Below are 23,291 nucleotides of genomic sequence, written 5' to 3' on the forward strand. Positions count from 1 at the left end.
AACGCAAAATATCTGATCTGTAGTTTATCTGTTACGTCGAAACCCACACTGATGATCCCCAATAATTTCATCTATATATGGACTTAACCTTGAGAGAAGAATATTGGATAAAATTTTGTATGAAGTTGATAGCGGTGTTGCTAAACCGTTTCCATCTTTTGCCGAAGCCAAGAATGGTGGAGCTATACCTCCACTCCATTTTAAGTGTTCATGAGATGAAGCCTGTGTCCGAGTTGGCTGTTGGTTAGGTTCATGATAAAGTGGCGCCCTCACATAGAAGTTCCGGCCAGCAGCGGCTCAGTGATCTGTCTGCTACCCTGAGTTGTGCCTGCTTCTCACTGTCACGAATAACGGGGATTTCGAAAGAAAAAGATTCTATGTCCACCCGTGCTTTACGAACAATACTATTTTCTGTGGTGTACCGCCGTGTAGTCAGGTAGAATTTCAAGCCTATTTCTTGCTTGACTTACTCTTCGACCATGAAGATTGAGATAGTACTGTAGGTGCTACCGAACTACCCGACACCATATCTTCAATCACCGCTGTGATAACCTCAGATCCAGCGGTAAGAATTATATTTACAGTTAGGTCCAAACCAACCTTCATTTGCAAGGACTGAAAATTATTTCTACACAGCAGGTTCCGCTCTCTGTCGTTTTCAGTAATATGGCTGTAGAGCGCACTGCACAAGCTACCAAACATCATCGCTAAACAAACAAATATATGCCTAAGCATAAATCGGTAACATAGAAGAATAAAGAGTTCCTTCTTCTAGGATACAAGCCCGTGTAGCCCGTTAAAGGCCAACCAACGTTTCGGAGGAACTCGTCGCCTCCATCTTCAAGGTTGGACAGTAAGCCAAGTAAGAAACCAATATGAAGCAGGCAGAAAGAAAACCCTGATTCATGTTGGTATCTTGATTCGCTTACTGAACCCTGAAGATGGAAGAGACATATTCCTCCGAAACGTTGGCTGACACATCATAAGTCAGTAGGCAGAACTGTTCATAACCACCGCTGTGATAACCTTCCATGTAGTATGAGATTGTATTTATAAAAGTGCGAGACTGGTACAGAACGCTGGGACATCGAGGTGGATTGCTGCGTTTATAGTCACTGTGGAAACCGATGCTTAAGCCAGGGGATCAGGGCCCAAGCACGTTTTACTTAGGGGTAGTAATGCGTACATTGAAAGGGATCACTGAGCGTTCCTATCTGTCATAAAGTCTGTCCCGCAGATGGAAGATTCAGTTTACTTTGTTTCCAAAGTAACGGCAGGATGAAAGCCGTGAGAGGTGAGTCAGTAGCAATCAGCTTCCGGCTTAGAATCAACTTCCGGTTTTATAAAGTTCGTCGCAACTTTCTCATGCTGCGGTGTTTCAACAAAATTAGGGCCACAACAAAAAAACTAGACTATCTGCCCGCCATTCATGAAAGCAAACATAAAAATCTTAACCACTTTTCCTCTGTTTACGTGCAGAATCAATACGCAACAAAGAAAGGATTTTCATGAGCTTAGATTAAGAACTGCATCTGCAAAATTTCGACCGTCTCTCTTTTAATTCTGATATCCGAGTTCGGTTGCAGTTGCTTACTCGTACATAAACACTGTTTGCTCGTCCCCCACCCTCCCTCACCGTGCCCCAATTTGAAGTCGGACATCTTGATCCCACACCCCGAGACTTAAGCAAATGTACGGCTCTTATGTGAAGTGGAACCATTACATCAAAAAATAATTTTACTTGCCTCAATTTTAATATTATCATCCTCATCCTCCGTCTATTTCCATCATATTTCTAACAAAAAATATCGAAACACTTCCTGCTTCCCCCATCATATTGTCTCTGATTTAACCGAGCAAATCACAGACAGGTGAAAAGTGCAACTTCTAAGGTAGGGCAGTTTTATATATCCCTTGCTGAGACCTTGCCTTCTTCAGTGAAGGATCTCGTCGTCTTGCTTTGTAAATGCATTCAATCATTGTTCTTACTTCATAAACATAGAGAGACAAACTGACACACACTTGTAGAAATAAGAAAATGTAAAACAATCCCTGTAACAGGCCGTGGAGGCCCATAGGGTTGTGAGACGTTGAGACTCCCATATTTTCTAGACAACTGACTCACAGATGGTGGTGAGGTTTTCAGCCTTTCACGCTGGTTGCCCTTTACCCCCCCCCCAGGAAGATTCCTGGTACTCAATTCTGGTAGAGGTCAAGTCAACTCCAGGACCATAGTGTGGCTGGAAGGATTAGGTCAATTGAAAAAACCCAAAGACTTCATTGAGAATAGAAACCATGACCTTCTGGCTTGTAGCATAGTGCCTCAACCAGCAACGCTACTGTTTGACCCAAGGAGTACAATTAATAATGATAATAATAATACCTACTTACTTACTCATGGAGCTGAGCCCTTCTCGAGGAGCTGCCAATTCTGCAGCTACTCAAGAATTTCCCAGCATTTTATGGAACCTGAAGATTCATTACCATGTTCACAAGAGCCCTCCACTGGTCCCTATTCTGAGGCAGATCTATCCAATCCATACCATCCCATCCTATCTCTCTAAGATCCATTCTAATATTGTCCACCCACCTATGCCTTGGTCTTCCCTGCGGTCTCCTTCCTTCTGGCTTTCCCCAATATCCTATATGCATTCGTCTCCCCATTTGTGCTATAATAATACACTAACAATAATAAGTTTCAGACTGATACAGCAGAACAAAAACACAAAACTTCAAGAAGACACTAATAAGGAGACTGTTTCAGGAACCAATTCAGGGAAACTAAGAAACCTCGAATTCACAGTTAAAATGAAGGAAAGTGTAAAAGAAAGTGGTCTGGGGGATGCTAGCTACAGTTCACCTGAGAGTTGGTTTCCTTGTCTCAGGCATGTAATAAGAACATTTGTGATTAAACACTGATCCACGCAGACAGGCTCTTAACACCATAAGAGTGCGAACTGTGTTGAACCACATGTACAATGCAAACAAAATTGGGATTCTTTTCGAAGTCTCTACCACTATGTGTGAGGCCCTTGTTGTGCAGTAGATTTGGATATGCTTTGGCTTTGATAATGCCTTCCATTATAATTACATATTTTAAGTTCTACAAACTTCCATAAAATATTTCAGTTAGTTATAAAATTGTATTGCAACATTCCTTGCTGTAGCAAACAGGCCAGTCTACTCACTTATCAAGACCATAGCCTGTACATAATAACACAGACGCTAAAATTAGGCAAATGATAGTTTCACTTTTAACACAGGTACTTGAGCTGTCCTCCTGACGCCAATTTTGCGTCAAGGGTCTACTATATAATCATGATACAAGAAATTATTACATAACAAAACCATCAAACAGCAGAAACTTCCTGCAATTCTCTGTGAAAATGAAGCAAACATCCACATTTGGGTACCCACAATTCACTGAGCAGCATAATTTTCCATGATTGTTATACATATATGCTACATGTCCAAATACTTATCGCACACATATGGAAATGATTTCATGGTTTCATAACTCTCTTTGCTACAAGCACAACAGACCAAGTCCAAGTGTACCAACTTTATCATGCTCCACTGTCAACTTTCCCAACAGTCTGTACCCAGAAGGACAAAATATCACCTTCAGGTTTCATCCAGTCCTCAAGAAACGTGAAGTCAGGCATCCAGTGACTCAGTGCTCCTGAATCTAGAGGCATCGAACATGGTCCTGCAAAGAAGTTTCCCCTCTGTGCAACATGACAACATTCATACACACCATCAAATGTCAGTCTGGGAATATGAAGGCTGTGTCTGGGATGGGTTTAAATGTAAAGTAAAATTTATTCAAATTAATTTACAGCAGTACATACATATATACAGTTGCAGTGTGCATCTTCAACCTGTTGACTGACTCACTTTTACAGATTAATGCCAGTAGCATAACCTTGAAATTAGTAGGAGCAAGAAGTTACCACACGTTAAGCAGAGCACTCTGAAGTCACATTCAGGTAACACAACTCAATGCACTGTTTGAAATTAAGAACAGATGAAATCAGGCTCACATATTTGGTCAGTTGATGAATGTGCTTCACAAGACACCACATTGTACAGCCCTGAGCAAAATTCTATATATTTCAGTAACACAGTTTTCAACATTGAATTGTTTATGTATTATTTTGAAACTTCTTAACAAAGAAATCTCTGAGATTATCTGATTTGAAGACAGATTGTTATAAGTTAAGATACTTGGTTTTACCTTTGCTAGGCACAATCTTTTAATGAGTACATTTATCCTAGCAAATTAACTACATATATTTCTAAAATTTGTATATCAAAAAACGTTATAATGATATTAAGTAGCAATTCACTAGTTACATACTGTAGATTATACCTAGAAGAATGCAGTTCTAAAACTCAACCACATGTTCAATTCTAACATTCCCAGAAAAGTATAAAATGTTATTTTCCATCTACAATGATAACGAACACATCTGCTATTGGTAAATTAATTTTGAAAGTTATAATATTAGTGGCTCTGATAGAATGTTGTATATAAGACTGAATATCACATTCCAAGCTGCCAATAAAAAACTGTCACATTACATATAATATATGTATGCTGATGGCACTCTGTATTAATATTAATACATGTGTTACGGCTGAACATTAACAAATTATTATTAATTTTTTGCCTACGTGACTGGCACTGAAACAGAGTCTGATGACTAACTGCTGGTATAGCAATGATTCCTTTTTATAAAATTCAGGAGTTGCAGTTAATTACCTATTGAAACTGAAAAGACATATTTGGAGGAGAACTCTGAAACTAACTTTTGTCTAAATGCTTTATTCTGCATACATGATCATAAGAAATTACAAATTACTAACTGTATGATCTGGTGATCTATTTCCTCAGCACACATCCCTGCTACGTAAACCAGATTAACAAAATCTGCATACCTTTGAAGGTATGCTACCAAATGTAAGTTGTACTGAGGTTAGTCAGTCCCACCTCACAAGTTTGTGTATCAGCTACATCATCATCATCATCAATAACAGGGAATTAGAACCCGCTAGGTCTGGCTACCCTCCTGCAGCATAATATTCATATAAAATTNCCTTGTAGGTTTTATTAAAACCATTTTATGATAATGAAAAGCTTACACTTGTTAAGATCCCAGATCAGAAGGCAGTTACTGCTCGAAGCTCTCCTAGAACTGCAATAAACCTAAGGCTTCTGAGATGTGCTCCCTGGCAAAGAGATTGCAGGATGTATATTTGTTCCTTGAAACTTTCTAAGCTCTTCCTTTATAGCCGCTATAAGTGGTATTGCTGGATCTGTTGGGGGAAGCTGGCCGTCAGAAAGTACGAGTGTTCTGTCAATAGTTATTTCAAGAGGACCAGGCAGTTGTGGGCGATGAAATGGGCCAGCACTGAGCGGTCTGGGCAGCGTTCCAGATATTCCTGAATGTGGAGAAGGATTGCAGGTTCCCCAGGCACCGCGGGGTCTCGCTACGCCTGCCGATGCAGTGGCTGGACGTCGTGGGTCTGATGTTCGTGGCCGAGGAACAGATTCCGAAGGACCCAACAAAGGCTCACCTACTGGTCTGCAGAGATATGGGCAACTCAGATGTAAATCTATGCAAATAATTTCATCTTCTCTTACCGGGACTTCAGCAAGGAAATGTAAAGTACAAATATAAGGTAGCATTAACATGTTCATGGACCCACCAACAACAGACATGTAGACACAGCAGTAATATGAAATTCTGAAATACCAGTGGATGTGTCTGTTCCTGTGATTTAGGTTCATGCATGACGTATGAACAGAAAATATTGTAGCATATTCTTGGGTGCTATACAACATGTTGCCACTTGGTCAGCAGAAACTTCAAAATATCCAAATTGTTTGCAAATTAAAGTCAGAAATTTATACCACGAACACAACTGTTTATATGTAATGTATATATTCAGACTGTAAACTGTCTTGAGGATCCAAATTAATTGTCAGGCTTACTTTAACCCACTACCATCAGAAACAATGACTTAGCTAATTACCAGAAATAATTATACTTGGCTTATATTCATCAAGTTTCACAATATTCTGTGAAATATACCACTGCACAGAAAGTAATACATTAAAATATCCAAATCATTACTATTAACTTGTGTGTTTGTGTGTGTAAACACTTCTCCACTATATATAAATCTAATTTCTAGTTAACAAAACATATGTTCTTAAAGTCATTAAAAGAGGAAGGAGCCCCCAGTGCCCAAAGGTTAGAATTTTCGTTTGGTCTTAAACCTCTACTGGACACAACCACAGAGAGAAGTCCCAATACGTGTATGTTTGCCTCCACTTTAACACCACAGTAGTCTCTAACGCCTCTGATAGATGGGGGAAGCATTATAGATACCGCCAAGCCAGCAGAGGCCGAACTCGCTGGCTCGGTCAGGACTGATGGTACGCACCAATATCGGTAGGGTATAGAGACTGGTAGAATATCATAGAGGGAAGCACAATGGACCAATACTGGTCCCAGTGCATGGGGAAACCCACCCTCTCCAATAACTAACTAACTAACTAAACACCACGGTTACTTGTTACAGACTGTACTATGAAAGTGCAACATTGCAGAACATATATACACACCTGACAATTGCAGAATGGACTCTGTGCAGAGTTGGGGGACTACAGCTATCTTCTTCTGCCCCAGGACTCTCACTTCGACTTCCAAACAAGCTGAATGCATCATCCAATAATTCGTGGAAGCGTCGCCTCATACGCCCAACACTGCTGCCTGAAGTGTCTGGTCGAGACATATCATCCTGCGTTGCTTCCGCAACCAGATTGTCTACACTCTCACCCAAAATACCTGAACCAAAGTGTGTACATCACATACAAAATAACAAAAACTACCATGAACAGTTAATGATGCCCGCTTTCTTTACAGAGAAATTCCATTTTTTAAAGAAATTTGTGCATAATACAAAATTCATAATTATACAGTTCAGTGATGTATTTCAAATACATGGTTCATGCAGGAAAATTAGAATTTGACTGAACTAGAACTAAATGGCAGCTCTGGAGTTGACAGTGACACTATTTGGTTTCCATCACAGTGCTGACTACTGAATTTTATACAAGACATACTGGCACATCATAATTCTGAACCTTGATGATGGACCCTGTGACAATGTACATCCCACACCAGGGGCCCAATCACTCCAGGATCTTCTCCTTCCATGCTGCCATGTCTTGCAAGCCGTCGCACCGGCTCCACAATTATGCCACCTCCCTCAGAGTCGAGATGTCTCACACTCACAGGTTCCAGAACTCTTGCCAGAGGTTCTGGTATGTTGGCACCTCTGCAAGAAATTCAAGGTTCCTGTACATGAGGTGGAGGACTGATACCAGGTTCAGATTGAGTGTTCCTTCATCTCAGGTTTCCAAATAAATAAAATACTAGCCAAGAACAGTAGTTAAACACAGACACCACCATATCTTAATCAGCAGTAAAATATTTACATATAGAGTCAAGGCAGAGCAAGCAATCTCCACAGACATACACTGAATTTCAGTAAATATGAAAAACCTAATTATGACACATGTTCTACCTTGGAAATGCTTTGATTGAAGGCATTGAGAGGAATGAGTTTGGACTGATGGCTGTCCCAGCCTTGGGTCTGACTGGAGGCGAGTTCCTGGGATGCAGTTCATCATTACTGTCCACATCCTCTGGCTCCCGATGTCTTACATCATGCTCCTTACTCAGCGTAGGTGCATGTGAAGGATGCTGCAATTGATAACCGGATCCATTACACTGACTGCGCACTAGCATCACTCCAGTATTTCACATTTCTACTGTATTCTTCTGATCATTACATGCACACACTGTGGAGCTTCATTTGTCTTTTGCAGGTAGTTCTGACAAAAACTAACAGAGGGTAGTCTAAAGTCACAGCATTATGTGTTGAATGGTTAACAAAATGTTGCTTGTTCTCATCACAAATGTGTCTTACGATTACAGTGAAAACCATGGAATTGTGGGAGTGGATCTACCTCACCCCTCCAATTTATTAAAAGCTACATAAAAATTGAAAGAACAGGGAAATATATCAAATAACGTCAAAAATTACAAGTAAAAAAGGTAAAGCTATCCCTGTAACAGGCTGTGGAGGCCCATATGGTTGTCAGACGTTCAGGATCTCATATTTTCTCTAGACAATCAGCTCACAGATGGTGATAAGGTTANTTTATGTTAGAGACTGAGTCGACCCCAGGGCCACAGTGCAGCTGGAAGGATTAGGTAAACTGAAAAAAATTAACCTCATTAGGACTCGAACCCCAGACCTGGCTTGCAGCATAGTGCTTCAATAATAAAAAATGCTCACCTATCATGAATGCCATAGGGCAGAGCATTTCTTATATAAATGTGTTAAGATGTTATTCATATCATTGGTAGTTTCAATGTGTCAGGAACTTTAGAAAAGGCAGATGAAATTTAGAAGGAGATGCATTCTATGACAAGGACATGTAGCGGACAGTTGTGTACTGGCTGATGGACCACAGGGCAAGTGTCTACATACACTTGTAGCCACAATGATGTGTTGCTCACCATTGCCTTTGTTGACCTAGTTGACATCCGTGGCTGAGAATTCTCTAGGTCTGTGCCCACTTCCTGCTCTGTGCTACTTCCACCTTGCCTTTTGCTGGGCTCATGGATTTTTGTACTTTTTTTCCCGTTTCCTGGTCTTCGTCTCACTAGCGATGTTCCTGAGGACTCTTCACTGCTGTTACTTGTACTTGAACCCTTGCGCTTCTGACTTGCTATAATGTCATCTCTGAAAGTGACAGCAGTTGATGAAGGTACAGGCAAGAAACCGGAAGTTCCTGTCTTACCTTGATCCTGTAATAATAATGAACATGTTTGAAGCTGCAGGAAATGATCATTCTGTTACTCATGATTGTAGAAATGTTCTTTATACAGCAAACTCCCCTGGAGTGTACCAGTTATATGAATCTGCCAGTTGCACCAGAAACCCTCTTACAGAAATCAAACCAGAAGGTTTAAAGAACTTATTATGTTATTTTTCTATGGTTTTTTATATTATTGGTCATTTGATGTGATGTTTAATCTCATATATTTTTTTAAAAACTGACTTGTCCAATTGTACATAATGTAACAGTTATGGATGTTAAATCAATCAATCAATCAATCAATCAATCAAGGTTTTTGCTTTAGCTCTTGTGTGGAAGTTTTTCTAGGTGACACAGCAAATGGATGAGTGAAAGATTTCAGATATATATGCTGTAAAAGGGGCAGAAATTAAAGTAGTCTTTATTTAATAGTTCAAAAAATCATAATTCTTCTTTTAAATTTTTGCTGGTTAGATGAGAATTCAGATGCTTGGATTCCAGATAACAGGGAGCTTACTGCACTTATCTGAAACTATATAATTTAAATTCTTAGGTGAAATACACCTTACTATTATATATTTAATTTCTATTCTGTAAAATTGTTTCTTTCTTGGTTTCTCTCACAGAACAGTCTCAATTTCACAGTTACCATAGAGCCTCCATTATTTATTACGAATCAAATAGCATTCAAAATTTTTCTGAACTCTCTTGTCTGTTTTACCAGCTGGTGTCAACTGCTCACCTTGCTGTGACAACTTCTAAAAGCCAGATGGCATCCCACACCCAACGTTAAGTAGTTTATTCAATCAGTACATCACAAAATAGTTTAAATTCAGACATCAAGTACACTTACATTTTTAATTCTTTATAATAAGATATGAGAATGTTTGGCCAGAGCCCCTTGCTAATCAAACCACAGTACCTCTAGTTAGTTAGTTAGTTAGTTATTAGAGAGGGTGGGTTTCCCCATGCACTTAGACCTGTAGTGGTCCATTGTGCTTCCCTCTATGATTTCTACCAGTCTCTATATCCTACCGGTATTGGTGCTTACCATCAGTCCCGCCCAGACAGCGAGACCGGCTCTACTGGCTGAGAAGTATCTATAATGCTTCCCCCATCTACCGGAGGTATTAGTGACTGCTGTTGGGCGGCAAACGTCCGCAATTTTGCTCAGTGACCTCCTTTGGAGGTATGAGGTTCTTTTACGTGCCGTAAAGCTACAACACGGGACCCACAGCTTAAAGTCCCTCCCGGAGGACTTGTTCCCTGAATTTTTCCACCCTTAAAAATTTGACGACCTCCGCCAGGTATTTGAACCCACGTACGAGTCATGAGGTGGGAACGTTACCTCTAGACTATGGAGGCCGCTACAGTACCTCTATATCAACTTCATCCTCATATCCAAGGTTAGCTGTCCCGCCCTTCTGCTGAATATGGCCCGCCAGGACACGCCTCTTGTTGCGTTTCCTTTTACTCAGACTGAGGCCAAACAGGGCTATGAGAAGCAGCAATAGAGAGACGGCTGCAAGGCCTGCCCCAACCAGCAGCCACGTGTCCCTGGCACGACCTTGCCTCCAGCCTCTGTCCAACGGCAATGGACCCTTCAGGTAAGCTGCAAGTTGACATGACTATCAGAAATGGTATGAACAAAGATGGGCCAAGCTGCAAGCTAGTGTCACACTGCAGGTACAGTGATCACTTTCCACATACCCTTAAATAGCAGTACTTCCTGTCATAATTTTTTTAAAAAACTTTGGCCGGGACACTGACTCAGAATTTTCATGGTCTTCCTCAGTCTGTCCAGGAAGCTGCCAGGAGCATTTCCTTTCAAGACCTTCCCAATTCATCTATCACCCTATCATCCATCAATACATAGTCTCAATACTAAAATCATTGTTAAACAACTCACAAGAAAAACATAAAAAGTACCAGTAAGGAATTTTTAAATAAAAATAAATAGTTTCCCACTAGAATGATCTGATGATCACAGATGTTGCTGCCAAGTTCTCCAGTTAAAACTCTGATTTAAATGTGATACTCTCTATACATAAATTTCATACTGAGAAAGTTACAGCTTGATTCAGTAAGTTCCATATTTAAGAACTATGTGAATATTGCATTGCCAATTATACTACTTTTATTTCTACTTACATTAATGTGAGTATTGAACAAAAGACAAGGCTAACACTGATGGACTTGTGACTATGACACACTCAATATGATGCCACAATTGCTTCTGAAGAGAGGAACTAATGGTCACTGATAACTGTGCTTCCTTTTTCTCCGTGTCAGGCCAACCATTTGGTTAGTGTATGGTGACACACCCAGGTATTGTCACTGGGTGGGATCTGCCATCTTCAACATCCTGTTGTCCTTAATTGAACTAGACATTCAAATGATGGGGAGGGGGAAACATACATGTACTTTGCACATAATTCAAATTAGTCTAGGTACAAAGGAAATGCTCCACAAGGTATAGAAACAAGCTTTATTCAAAGGTTACTGTCTTCTGGCATGTGATGCCACATAGTTTTATAGGTAGGTACCAATGTTTCGGAGGAATCTGCTGCATCCATCTTCAAGGCAGAAGAGTAAGGCTAGTGTCACAGAACAGTGTGAATATAGGGAGACTGATAACTGGGGCCTTGACCTGGAAGGCGGTAATCATGATTTGCCTCTACTGAAAAACTGATCATTTCTTGAAAGAAGATATCAATCTAGGATACCAAGCTCCCTCTAATAAACTGGCTAATGCATCCATATTCTCCTTCACCGCTAGCTTTCCCCAACAGACTCTCCACTACAAGTGTCAGTCTCACTAATACAAACAAACTTTTAATTAAATGTGAATATGTCAATAAAATGATGGCTGTACCATCCCTCAAAACCACATAATTCTCAGCATGTACTCACGCTCTGCCTTGGTGATGACGGGATAGCCAAGTTCAGCAGTAACCTCTTCACTGGACACGAGCTTCATGTCTTCGGCAGCGGCAAGAGCTAGCACAGGTTGTCCTGCAACGTGCACTGTATACAGTAATGCAAGCTCATCTGCAGGTTTGGATGTCTTGTTGTGCACATGCACAGCAACGTGATCAGGAGCCCGGTGATCTCGTGCCTGACGTGACTTCAACTCTGCTGGAGCTGTAACACCGTTAATCCCGAAGTGATGTTCCTGCTGCCTGAAACATCATCCACAGCTCTACATGTCTTCCGTTGCACAGAGACAAATTCTTAAATACAGAACCTGAGGCTTGAGGTTTCCACATCGTTCCATATTTATTCAAGTCTTGTGTCATCATACAAATTACAGAAATTTTCCCACTAATCACAATTTGTGACAGTTTGTTAAAATGTACATGGCACATTGACTGTGAAGAAGGAAGCAGATATTCTGTCTAAAATTCTAGTCACTTTTACCACTTTGACACAGTGTGATGCCTAAAGAACTCTACAATGATATCAAATATAACAGCAATGTAATAATTCAATAAATGGTTAAAAACCTGAAGAAAGTCGTCTTCTGGGTTTTGGCACCATGTATTATTCGTTTTGGCCGACGTTTCGGAGGAACATATCGCCTCCATCTTCAGAGCAGGTGAATGGCTTGTGAATGCAGAGAGCAGTAGCGTAACGTCGGCCAAAACGAATAATACACGGCGCCAAAACCCAGAAGACAACTTTCTTTATAGTCATTGCCATGAAAACCTCAAAACTTACATGGTTAAAAACCTGTTTACTTTTTAGTAATCACAACCATCTGAAAATATCCAAATTAAAATACATTTTTGATAATTCCTGCATTAATTACTAAATATATTTAACTGGCAAATATCTTGAAAAATAACTAAGATTTAACTGTAACTGTGAAAAATGTAGCCACAGCAAAGAGACATTCTTTTGAGCTAACCTCCTGAATGCAACCTTGTACAGCTGGGCCAGTCTGGTTTCCAGCATGGCAGTAGAAGGCGCTGGAAGAGAAGCATTCACTCTGAGCACAGTTAACAGCCAGAAACGTTGGTCTGGGGTGATAATGCTGACATTTCTGTCTGCTCCAGTTGGTATGAACGTGGGCCACACTGTTGTGGATGGCAGAATGATTGTTGGTGTGGGCTGAATTGAACCGGATGGCATGCTGTGGGATTCTTGTGACCAAGGTGGACTAACCTCTGGGGTACACTTCCCTGCAGAACATGGTGATGGAGTCTGAGGGGGGTATTCTTGTACAAGTGTTGTTGTGTAAATGGGGGTTGGGTACACTGTTGTAAGGATAGTAGTAGTATGGACAATGGTCGTGGTTCGCCAAGTAGAACGACCCCCTCCTGGATCTTCTCCATTTCCAGAGCTTCTGTCCTGTTGACCATCTCCAGATCCTGACCACAGGAAGTCCTCAACACGGTAGGAGCGTCTCAGAGGCCACTCGTCCTCCACATAAATATCTGAGGGTGAGATGCACAGAATCATTACAAGTGCAAATGTTGTAACTTTACAACGGCTCTGAGGGTTCAGCCTCAACCATAGTCTCACTAGCACAAAACTCTTGATATGGTGATGGATTTGACAGCAATATTTCAACACAAAGTCGAATCACTACCTCAAAGGCCCTGTAATTTTCTGAAAGCCTTGGTAAATGAAGTGAAATTCAGAATGCAAACAAATGTAACAGAGATAGCACTTATAGTCTGCAAAATATTGCATTACATGCTTCAGTGTGGAAACAGTGTCTAAACACTGCATGATGAAAGACTGACTACTGAAGTGGATGATTCTATGGATTTTAATGAAACACATGTAACTTGAGTAGAGCATATTGAAGTTTGTGTATTAAAAATGTATTCAGTTTGGTTGGCTTGTTATACAGGAAAATATTTTCCATTTGGATGTTAAAAATAAGCATTTTATTTATATGTATATGTCTCTTTGGGAATCGAGATATCTCAGTCGGTATAGCGATGGGCTATAGGCTGGACGTCCGGAGTTCGATTACCACAAGGATACAAGATTTTTACCTGCTCCACAGAGTCCAGACCAGCTTTGGGGCCCACCCAGACTCCTGTCCAATGGGTACTGGGAGCCATTTCCCTGGGGGTAAAGTGGCCTGGAGTGAAGCTGACAACTCACCTCCATCTAGTGCTGATGTCAAGAATGACGGAGATACACCTCCACTCCCCCACATGTCTTCATCGCACAGTGCTTAACTGACTAAGCAGATCTTTATCATATGTCTGTATTAGAGCTGATGTTGATTAGAACTCATATCTTGGTACTTAGCTCGAACCCCTCCCTTCCACTGCAAGAATGCCGAGTCTAACTTAATCCAAATTAAAGCCATTTTTAAAAATTAATTACCCCCTTTATAAAACAATAGGCAAAGCTGTCCCTGTACGTAAGCAAACACCATGGCATGAAGATACGAGTATATGGGGACTAGCGGTAGAGTTGCACACAATCTTAGCCATGGCACTAGTGGGGATGAATCAGCTTCATGCTCGGGTCGATTTGTTCTGGACAAATACTTCCGATACCGATCAGAGTCGGTCTGGACTTGATGGTGAAATCACTGCCATTTCCGGGGATCGAAGTCCGCTCATCCAGCCAGTAGCCTAGTTACTATACCTACTGAGCTCTCGAGGATCCTTACGAAATAACAGATTTCCAATTAGGAGTCTAATGAACACTGGACAGCAAACCGAGATCTGGGGAGCTGAGCCCCCAAATACGAGGTTTGGAACTTTAATAGTGGCAACTATTTATTTACAACTGATACAAAATAGATGCATGTTTCGAAGTTTTACTGTCCCTCAACGCAGTAACCAGCATTGTGTACAGCCCGTTGCCAGCGATGTGGAAGTCGTAGGATACCTTTAGCAGCGCCTGTTGTGTTGATAGTTCGAATGGAGAGGTCTCCTGCCTGAAGAACCTCTGGAACAGTTCTGAAGCGAATGCCACGAAGCGGTTCCTTCATCTTGGGAATCAAGTCGAAGTCACAAGGGCTTAAGTCCGGGGAGTATGGTACAGCACTTCCCAGCCCCATAGACCGAACAAATCAGCCACAGCTTGCGCTGCATGCGGCCGAGCATTGTCCTGCAAAATGATGGGTGGGTTCTGCAGAAAGTGTCGCCGCTTCTTTCTCAAAGCTGGTCGCAGGCTGTGTTCCAAAAATGAACAGTAATACTGCGCATTGACGGTCTGCTGTCGGGGAACGGTATGCGTTAGGGTAACACCATCACAGTCGTACACGAGAATCACCATAACTCTCACACTGCTGGGGTTCTGACGAACTTTTGATTTTCGTGGTGGTTCCACCTTGCCACTGTTCTGTAAGGCAATGCAGATTCCCCGCAAGCCTCTTGAAGACCTTGATGACACTGTCGTGCTGTACGGCCTCTGGAATATTCAATCTTTATCCAACTCCGTTGTTCCTGTTTCGATAACATCGTGACAACACTACATTAGACCGCCAGGTAACATGAGTCTCTGTTCTTCTGGTCACTGCGCATGCGCGTGATGTGGGAAGGGAGAGTCCATTCGCTCTGAGGTAAGGTAGGTATGTAACTAACGTGTGGTATAAGCGACATTATTTGGTTCCGTTGCATGGCGTTTCTACAGCAGTGCTGCCACTATTAAAGTTCCAACCCTCGTACGATGCCCACATATGTAAGGCGTCCTGCATTACGCAACGCATCTGTAGGCCGAATTTCGGTCGGGAGAGACCCTGTCTTTCCTAGCAGGGACGACTTCCTCCTTCCAAATCCTCTCCAACATCATCCTGCCTTTCGACGCTGTGGAAGCGCCGTAAAAGAAACCACACAGAACGAGAACGAACAAGAACTGCGTTCCTGGGAACGTCATGGGCAAGTCGACAGTAATTCCTGCTTCATTACTGAGGACACCCCAGGTTCAGGCATCGGCCCAGATTGCGACTATCGTGGCTGAGATTTTCCATGGTTTTCCTCAGTCTATCTGGGAAAATGCCGGGACAGTACTTGTAATGATGTAATGACCGCTTGGTTCATAACCGTCCCGGTTCATTATTCACTTGCCACACAACACTAATACAGCATCGTTAAACAAGCCACACAGGCCTACTCTTGCAGAGCGAACTGGCAGGCCCCACTAGGCTACGTGTTCTCCCCATTTTGTAAGACCTGCAGCTGCTGTCCGGTCACTGCTCTCTCGTGCTCACTCCGCCCGTTCGGAACGCAATCTCGGTCACAGCGCACGGACCGCACGGACTTCCCTTTCGCATGTCGCACAGAAGTACGCAGTAACGTGACACTAAATCCATACGCCACCCGCTCGATCTGCCGGTGTAATTGTGTATATATAGTAAACCCTCGCTAATCCGGAGAAATGGGGGGGGGTAATCCGGATTAGTGAAGCAAAAAGGTAGTCCTAAAGGACAAAAAATGACTTAAAACATAAATAAATAGAAAATTTAATGATATAAGTAGTGCTGATGAAACTGAATAAAAATATCAATATACAACCTTTATTAAAAATTATAAAAGGGCAATACATCATCATCTTCAGAAGACACAGAAATCTTACGTTCATTTTGAACGCAATAATGCAGGTTTGAAGAAACCGTTAATTTTTTTTTTGTTCTGAACGGACAAGCAAGCGACTCATCTGCCTTCCTAAATGACATGTGCCTTTTAAAGTTTAAACTGTTTGACAGCTATCTCTCTTTTTTAAAACATTTCCGGTGCAAGACTCCTGGATCCCGTCTCATGTGGAGGGAGCGTTGCTCCAGCCACCCTGACCCCCTCCACACCCAGAACTATGTAACTAACAAACTGTGCTACATAGGTTAATAAGACTGGGAAATGCTGGTGTGGACACGAAACATCGTGGCTTATTTCCTGGCCGAGATTCGAACCGGCTACCTTACGTATTGTACATTCACGATAGTCACTTTTCACTTTGAAATTTCACTTTGAACTAACAGTCCTAAGTCGCCGCGCCATAGCTCAAGCGGTTAGTCGCTGGCTTCCCACCGCGGCGGTCCGGGTTCGATCCCGGGGTCTGGTAAAGTGGGATTTGTGGTGGACAAAATGGCGCTGGGGCAGGTTTTCTCCGAGTACTTCGGTTTCCCCTGCCAATCTTCATTCCACAAATGCTCCACAATCACCCTCACCTATCATCTGGGGCTGGTACAATAGGCCAGAAGTGGCCGCAGTACAAGGGACTTGGTCCTACCCCACTAGAAATAAAAAAAAGAAGAAGAAACAGTCCTAAGTGGAGTAAAATTGTCTGTTTTGTAGTTCATGGCAAGTCTTCGATACAGACTTGAACAAAATTACGAGTACCGTCTTCTACCTGTAGGATATGACGGCATGAAGTCCGGCTGATGAACGACGTTTCGAAAGAATATATTTCCTCTAAACTCAGGGTCGAAAATACGCTATGCAAGCAATGCGCAGGGCTGCTCTGATTAATCATTACTTACTTAGAGTATTTTCAACCCTGAAGACACAGGCAGTACGGTCCTACGAAACATCGGCAAACTTCCATCGGATTACGTGACGTCACATGACAGGTTATGTACTTCAATGAAGAACCCTAGAGTTCACCCCTTAGGAGCACGACTCTTTCTCGTGCCGTCGGAACATAAATCAACGCAAGCGGCCTCCGCAGTCTAGGGGTAACGTTCCCACCTCATGACTCAAGGTACGCGGGTTCAAACCCGGGGGAAGTCGTGGAATTTTTAAGGGCGGAAAAATTCAGGGAACAAGTCCTCCGGGAGGGACTTTAAGGCGTGGGTCCCGTGTCGTAGCTGTACGGCACGTAAAAGAACCTAATGTCTCCAAAGAAGGCCACTGAGCTAAATTAAGGACATTTCCCGCCCAACAGTAGTCTCTAACGCCTCTGGTAGATGGGGGAAACATTGAGATACCTCTGAGCCAGTAGAGGCCGACCTCGCTGGCTGAGTAGGGGCTGATGGTAAGCACCAGTACCGGTAGGGTATAGAGGCTGGTAGAAGATCATAGGGGGACGCACAATAAATCAAACTGGTTGCGGTGCATGGGGAAACCCACCGCCTCCAATAATAATAATAGATCAACGCACCTCAGCAGATCACATGACAACCCGTGACGTCACGGCCGGGTAACTCGTACGCACAATTAATTGGTAGGTTCGCTTCCGGCATACGAGTTACACGGGGCGGTTAGCCACGAACTGCATACGCTATGGAAATCCCGAGCAGAAAACTTCTCGTTTGGTCCGTGACGCTGTTTAATGTCGTAATTAGCGCAGAAGCCAGTCTGCGCGCTTGGTTCTGGCTCAGTGAGGTATACTACCCAACCCGCGGGTTGCCAGCCAACGTGATCGGTACCGGTAGCACTATGCCATGCTCTGGGCTGGCCAATGTTTTTAGGTAACGTAATGAAAGCACAGCGACTATCCGGCTCGCCATCTGGCGGCGACACCAACAAAACGTAAATGTGAAGTTGACCTTGTGCTTAATTAATTACGCACCATACCATGGAGGCGTACGGGGGAGTGGAGGTATAGCTCACCTATAAGTATTCAGGCTACAAAGTAACGACCCTCATTACGAAGGAAAACAAGGCGAAACTTCCAGGGAAATCGAAGGCTTGGTGTGTAACGTGTTCGTTTCATGGAGTCTGCATCCTTTTGGGGCTTGTTTCATGGTGATGTCAGCAACTAGACTCTATAGCATCGAACACTTGGATGCCTCATGATCTGGAAATTATTTGGAAGCGAGCGGTCGTGGCCTGATACAGATACTGCTCTGGTGTTTGCCTGGAGGGACAGAAGAATAACACAGTTCGTGGCCTGATACAGATACTACTCTGGTGTTTGCCTGCAGGGACTGAAGAATAACACACTTCGTGGCCTGATACAGATACTACTCTGGTGTTTGCCTAGAGGGACTGAAGAATAACACAGTTCGTGGCCTGATACAGATACTACTCTGGTGTTTGCCTGGAGGGACTGAAGAATAACACAGTTCGTGGCCTGATACAGATACTACTCTGGTGTTTGCCTGGAGGGACTGAAGAATAACACAGTTTTCTTCTTATCTCCAACACAAGATCAACATATCCTATCACAATGGCGATTTCATGTTTATGTAAAGCTCTCCCTGTAACAGGCCGTGGAGGCCCATAGGGTTGTGAGACGTCGAGGCTCCCACATTATCCAGACACTCAGGCTAACAGATGGCGGTGAGGTTTCATAGGCTGGGCTTTTTTTAATGTATGGTGAAAATAACTTTTGCTTTCCCGCTACAGCTACGTCTGTAAGTCACCAAACGACCGTAGATATTTTACCTTGAAGTTTCTGATATTTGATTATTCTGACTATAATCTCTCAGGACAATACACCACACGATACAACAAACAAAACTGTAGTTTTATAGACCTTAGTTGAGGTTCTCACAGAAGTGACTAGTATGTCAGAATTTCGCTGACGTTTTAGAGGAACGTGCTGTCATCATCAGGGTCAAAGCTATACTAAGCAAGAAACCAACAAGGCGTGAGCAGAAACAACTTAGCATATCTTTGACCCTGAAGATGGAGGCAGTGCGTCTCCCGAAACGACGTCGAACTTCTACCGGACTGCCCGGCATTATATTCCATAAGAGAGAATCTTAAGTTCTTTATATACTGAATAAAAGTAAATTTAGTTTAATTAAACACCACGACGTGAAGGCATATGGGGAGTGGAGGTATGGGTCCACAATTCTTGGTCTCGGCACTAGATGCAGTTTAATCATTAGCTTTACGCTCTTGCCGCGTTACGCACAGGGAAACGTTCCCCGGTACCCATTACATACGAGGCTGGGTGGGTCCCAGACCCGGTCTGGTCGCTGTGAAGCAGAGATAACTCTCTTGCACTGACAGGAATCGAACCCTGACCACTTGGGTGTCCAGCCCATAGCCAGCCGCCATATCTGAACCACGTTGGTCCCTATAGAACACAAAACACGATGGTAGCAAGTTTTCCCGGAATATAATTTGTTCTTAATTTCGCGGTGAACTTCAGAACATCAATCAGCCCTTGTTTTAGACCAGGGCATTCAAAGGAACGACATCACCAAGATGGCGCTGGTCAATGGGCATTGGAAGGTGAATGGCTGCGCGTGGCGGTGACAGCACATCTCAGAACGCACGCAGGCGATCGAACAGCACAAATAACGATTGTGCCACGCAAAATAGTGCCGGCCTGCGACTGGAACTCTTAACAAGATTTGCTGCCATAAATCGTATCCATTCCTGCTGTTAAATTCCTCCGTCACATAAACCGACTTTTCCTTCCTAACACAAGTAGGTTCACTTACGGAGGGAAAATTCGTAATTACGGCTTCGTTTTATATTTACACCCGATCGCAGCGGCGTACACTCGAACACTGGTGTCGTGGGTTCAAATCCCGCTATATCCTGTGCAGGGAGAGAGGCCTTGCGGGGACTGATCTCTCATTTAAGGAATTCTACTACACATGCTCTACATAAAGCATTAACTGAAATAAAACCTCTGCACAATTAGTCAAAGCGTCAGCAGCTGAGAGCCAAGAAGGGCGACAATACGAAGAGGGCCCAACGTTTCATTTCGAAACTGTGGAGTTCATCTACAGATGAACACGTAAAGTTATGTCTTACTTTTTTTATTCTTAGTGGGGTGAGACTGAGTCCGCTTGGTACTGCGGCCACTACTGGCAATGGGTGGAATGAAGATTGGCAGGGGAAACCGAAGTACTCTGAGAAAACCTGCCCCAGTGCTGCTATGTCCACCACAAATCCCACATGACCTGACCCGGGCTCGAACCCAGGCCACCGAGATAGAAAGCCAGTGACTAACCGCCTGAGCTATGGCACTGCTTTAAATTATGTCTTAGTATCTTTAGTTAGCCAGTGTGATCAGCCCTTCGGCGCAATATTACGTCCACGCTAGGTTTGCTCCACCACTGACAACTAACTTATGAACAGACCGACCTGACATTATTCTGCAACATAAACTGAAGTGGCCTCTTCATACTGCTGCAGTCTGTTGCAAATCTACAAGCTGCACTTCTCCGCAGTTTCAGTACAACACAGTCCATTACTTAAGCTTACAATGTGGCCCGGAGTGTTGCCAGGGCTGATAACTGTCATTTGCTTCAGGGTACGGTCCTGTGGGTTGAAATCGTGTATCCATCCACCGACAAAACTAAAGATGACATAACCTGGAATGCCACAATCTGAACACATACCACGGTGAAAATCTTACTGTAAACATACCTAAAAAACAAAAACATGCACTAGCGTTTCTCAAATACCACGTCCCTTACTCTAATGAGAAACAGATTATGGATAGCTGTTGGGATGTGCTGCCAAACAAGGCAGACACGTGCACTCGTCTGGCAGGCCTGGGCAAAACGTCAAATTGTTCCCAAGCCATCTCACCTTCTCTTCACTTCGCCTCTTCCTCATGTGTCCATTTCTAAATACGTTCTCTCGCGAAGAGGTACGACTGTGGTCATGTAAAAACCAAATGTGATTGTTCGTTACACCCGCTTCGCGCCATACTGCCGAAGCGTCAAAGTAAGGAACACATGATGGGGAACGGCTGTAAAAAAAAAACAGTGTGAAATACTCACCTTTCCTGTCAGGAATGGCGAGGACGGATGGGACTCGATAGCAATACGTTGTCAGAAGACCTATTATAACAGCCGCGAATGATGTGGTAGAAGCCATATTGTTGTGTTCCGCGTGCAGTCACACAATTCACTGCTGTAACCATGATGTCAAGTCGTCCATCTAGCGGCAATATTCACAAACACTTCCCAATCGATTACCGGACAAAATTCCGTATGTGTACAAGCGCACGGGAAACACTGCAGCTCGTTAAACCCCATCGATAAGTTTGTTTTTATAGTTACAGAAGGAATAGACACGAGCTGGGAGGCAATCAGTTTCAAGTTGGTCTTCCTTCCGCAGTTTACATCGTCACAAGAGTAGCAAATTATAGGATCCCGCACTGCCAACGGCCACCTTCGATCTGTACCTTCTACGCAGTACAACGGTTTGTTGTTGCATGCCTGCTTATTTCCGGTTCACTGCTCCACTGAACTCTGTGATATTCACACCACCGCACCTGCTCTATTGCTGAGGCAAATGCAGATTGGCTTAACCATCATTCACGCAACAAACGCAACATTAAACCAACCGTCCAACGACACCCACTGCCAGGGGGTCTGTTCTGAAATACCAAATGACCTTCATTTAACGACGCTGTCAATAGAGAGGCTTACGGCGTTGGATTTGTCAATAATGAGTGAGAAGGAACGTGAAAAGAAGCGGTCGTGGCCGAATGTCAGCTACAGAATTATTCAAGTATTCGCATGGTGGGCCTGAGGAAAACCGCGAAAACCTCAGACAGTATGGCCAGTCCCCACGTTTGGAGTCGAGCTCGAGACCTCCAGAATCAAGTCACTCACAACGTTCGGTAACATGGACTACATATCACAGCATTCTTCGAGAGATGAACATAATTTGAACTTTTCTAACGTAAAACTTGTTCTGCCATTGGTATCAGCCGGGTTCACAAGTTGCATGCCATAAAATTCGAGTTTCCTTTAAATGGTTTTTAACAAGAGTTCTCCCACTAAACTAATCAGAATGAAATAGGCAGTCCATGGAGCACGGAATGGCGAGAAGGCGAATGCGTTTTGGTGGGAAAGCCAGAGAAAGACTAGGCGTAGGTAAAAAAAAAGGTAAAGTTGTCCCTGTGCTTAACTAATTATGCACTACGCCATGAAGACGTATGGGGGAGTGCATGTATAGATCCACGTTTTCTTGACCTCGGTACTAGTTCAAGGTCACTGGTCAGCTTCACGCTCCTGCCGCTTTACCTCCGGGGAAAGAGCTCCTGGTACCCATTGCATAGGAGGCTGGGTGGGTCCCAGAGCCGGTCTGGACGACATGGAGAAAAATCTGACCCTACTGGGATTCAAACTCCAACCTCTCAGTCGTCCAGCCCATAGCCAGTCGCTATACTGACTACGCTACCATGGCTCGTAGGCGCAGGTGGGTGATATTAAAATGGATCTCAGAGAAACAGGATGGGATGGTATGGACTGGATTCATCTGGCTCAGGATAAGGATCAGCAACAGGCTCTTGTGAACATGGTAATAAACCTCCTGAGTCCATAAAACGCTGGGAAATACTTTAGTAGCAAAGTGACTGGCAGCTTTTCAAGGCCTTTGTTCCACAGAGATGGTTAGTCACAAATGAGAATATATGAGTATACTCTGCACTGATCATACCTATGAAATATATGCAGGCAAATAAGATTTGGGCACAAAACGCTCAAAAACGTTTATTTAAATTAAATGTTGGCTGGTTGATGAAGTTTAAAAATCTTGCTAGACTGCATCGA

The 23,291-nt window shown here is 43.1% G+C and overlaps 1 protein-coding gene across 3 annotated transcripts; it reads right to left on the reverse strand.

The window, feature by feature from the left end:
• Window positions 1-3,632: 3,632 nt before the first annotated feature.
• On the reverse strand, window positions 3,633-22,128 carry LOC111870941. Of its 3 annotated transcripts, none has more exons than XM_023863600.2 (9): window positions 21,510-22,128; window positions 12,813-13,341; window positions 11,816-12,084; window positions 10,279-10,514; window positions 8,601-8,891; window positions 7,600-7,778; window positions 7,157-7,350; window positions 6,635-6,857; window positions 3,633-3,709 (listed from the first exon to the last, which is right to left on the reverse strand). In XM_023863600.2, exons 1-9 carry the CDS (start codon window positions 21,604-21,606, stop codon window positions 3,658-3,660), a joined length of 2,070 nt encoding a protein of 689 aa, XP_023719368.1. In that variant the 5' UTR covers window positions 21,607-22,128; the 3' UTR covers window positions 3,633-3,657. The 3 variants fall into 3 exon arrangements, with proteins under 3 accessions (XP_023719368.1, XP_023719367.1, XP_023719369.1); XM_023863599.2 differs by lacking the exon at window positions 3,633-3,709 and adding an exon at window positions 5,106-5,588 and having other exon boundaries at window positions 21,510-22,127; XM_023863601.2 differs by lacking the exon at window positions 3,633-3,709 and having other exon boundaries at window positions 6,781-6,857; window positions 7,136-7,350.
• Between the last annotated feature and the right edge of the window lie 1,163 nt (window positions 22,129-23,291).

The sequence above is a fragment of the Cryptotermes secundus genome, unplaced genomic scaffold (assembly GCF_002891405.2).
Source record: "Cryptotermes secundus unplaced genomic scaffold, Csec_1.0 scaffold928, whole genome shotgun sequence".
Taxonomy (NCBI): Eukaryota; Metazoa; Arthropoda; class Insecta; order Blattodea; family Kalotermitidae; genus Cryptotermes; species Cryptotermes secundus.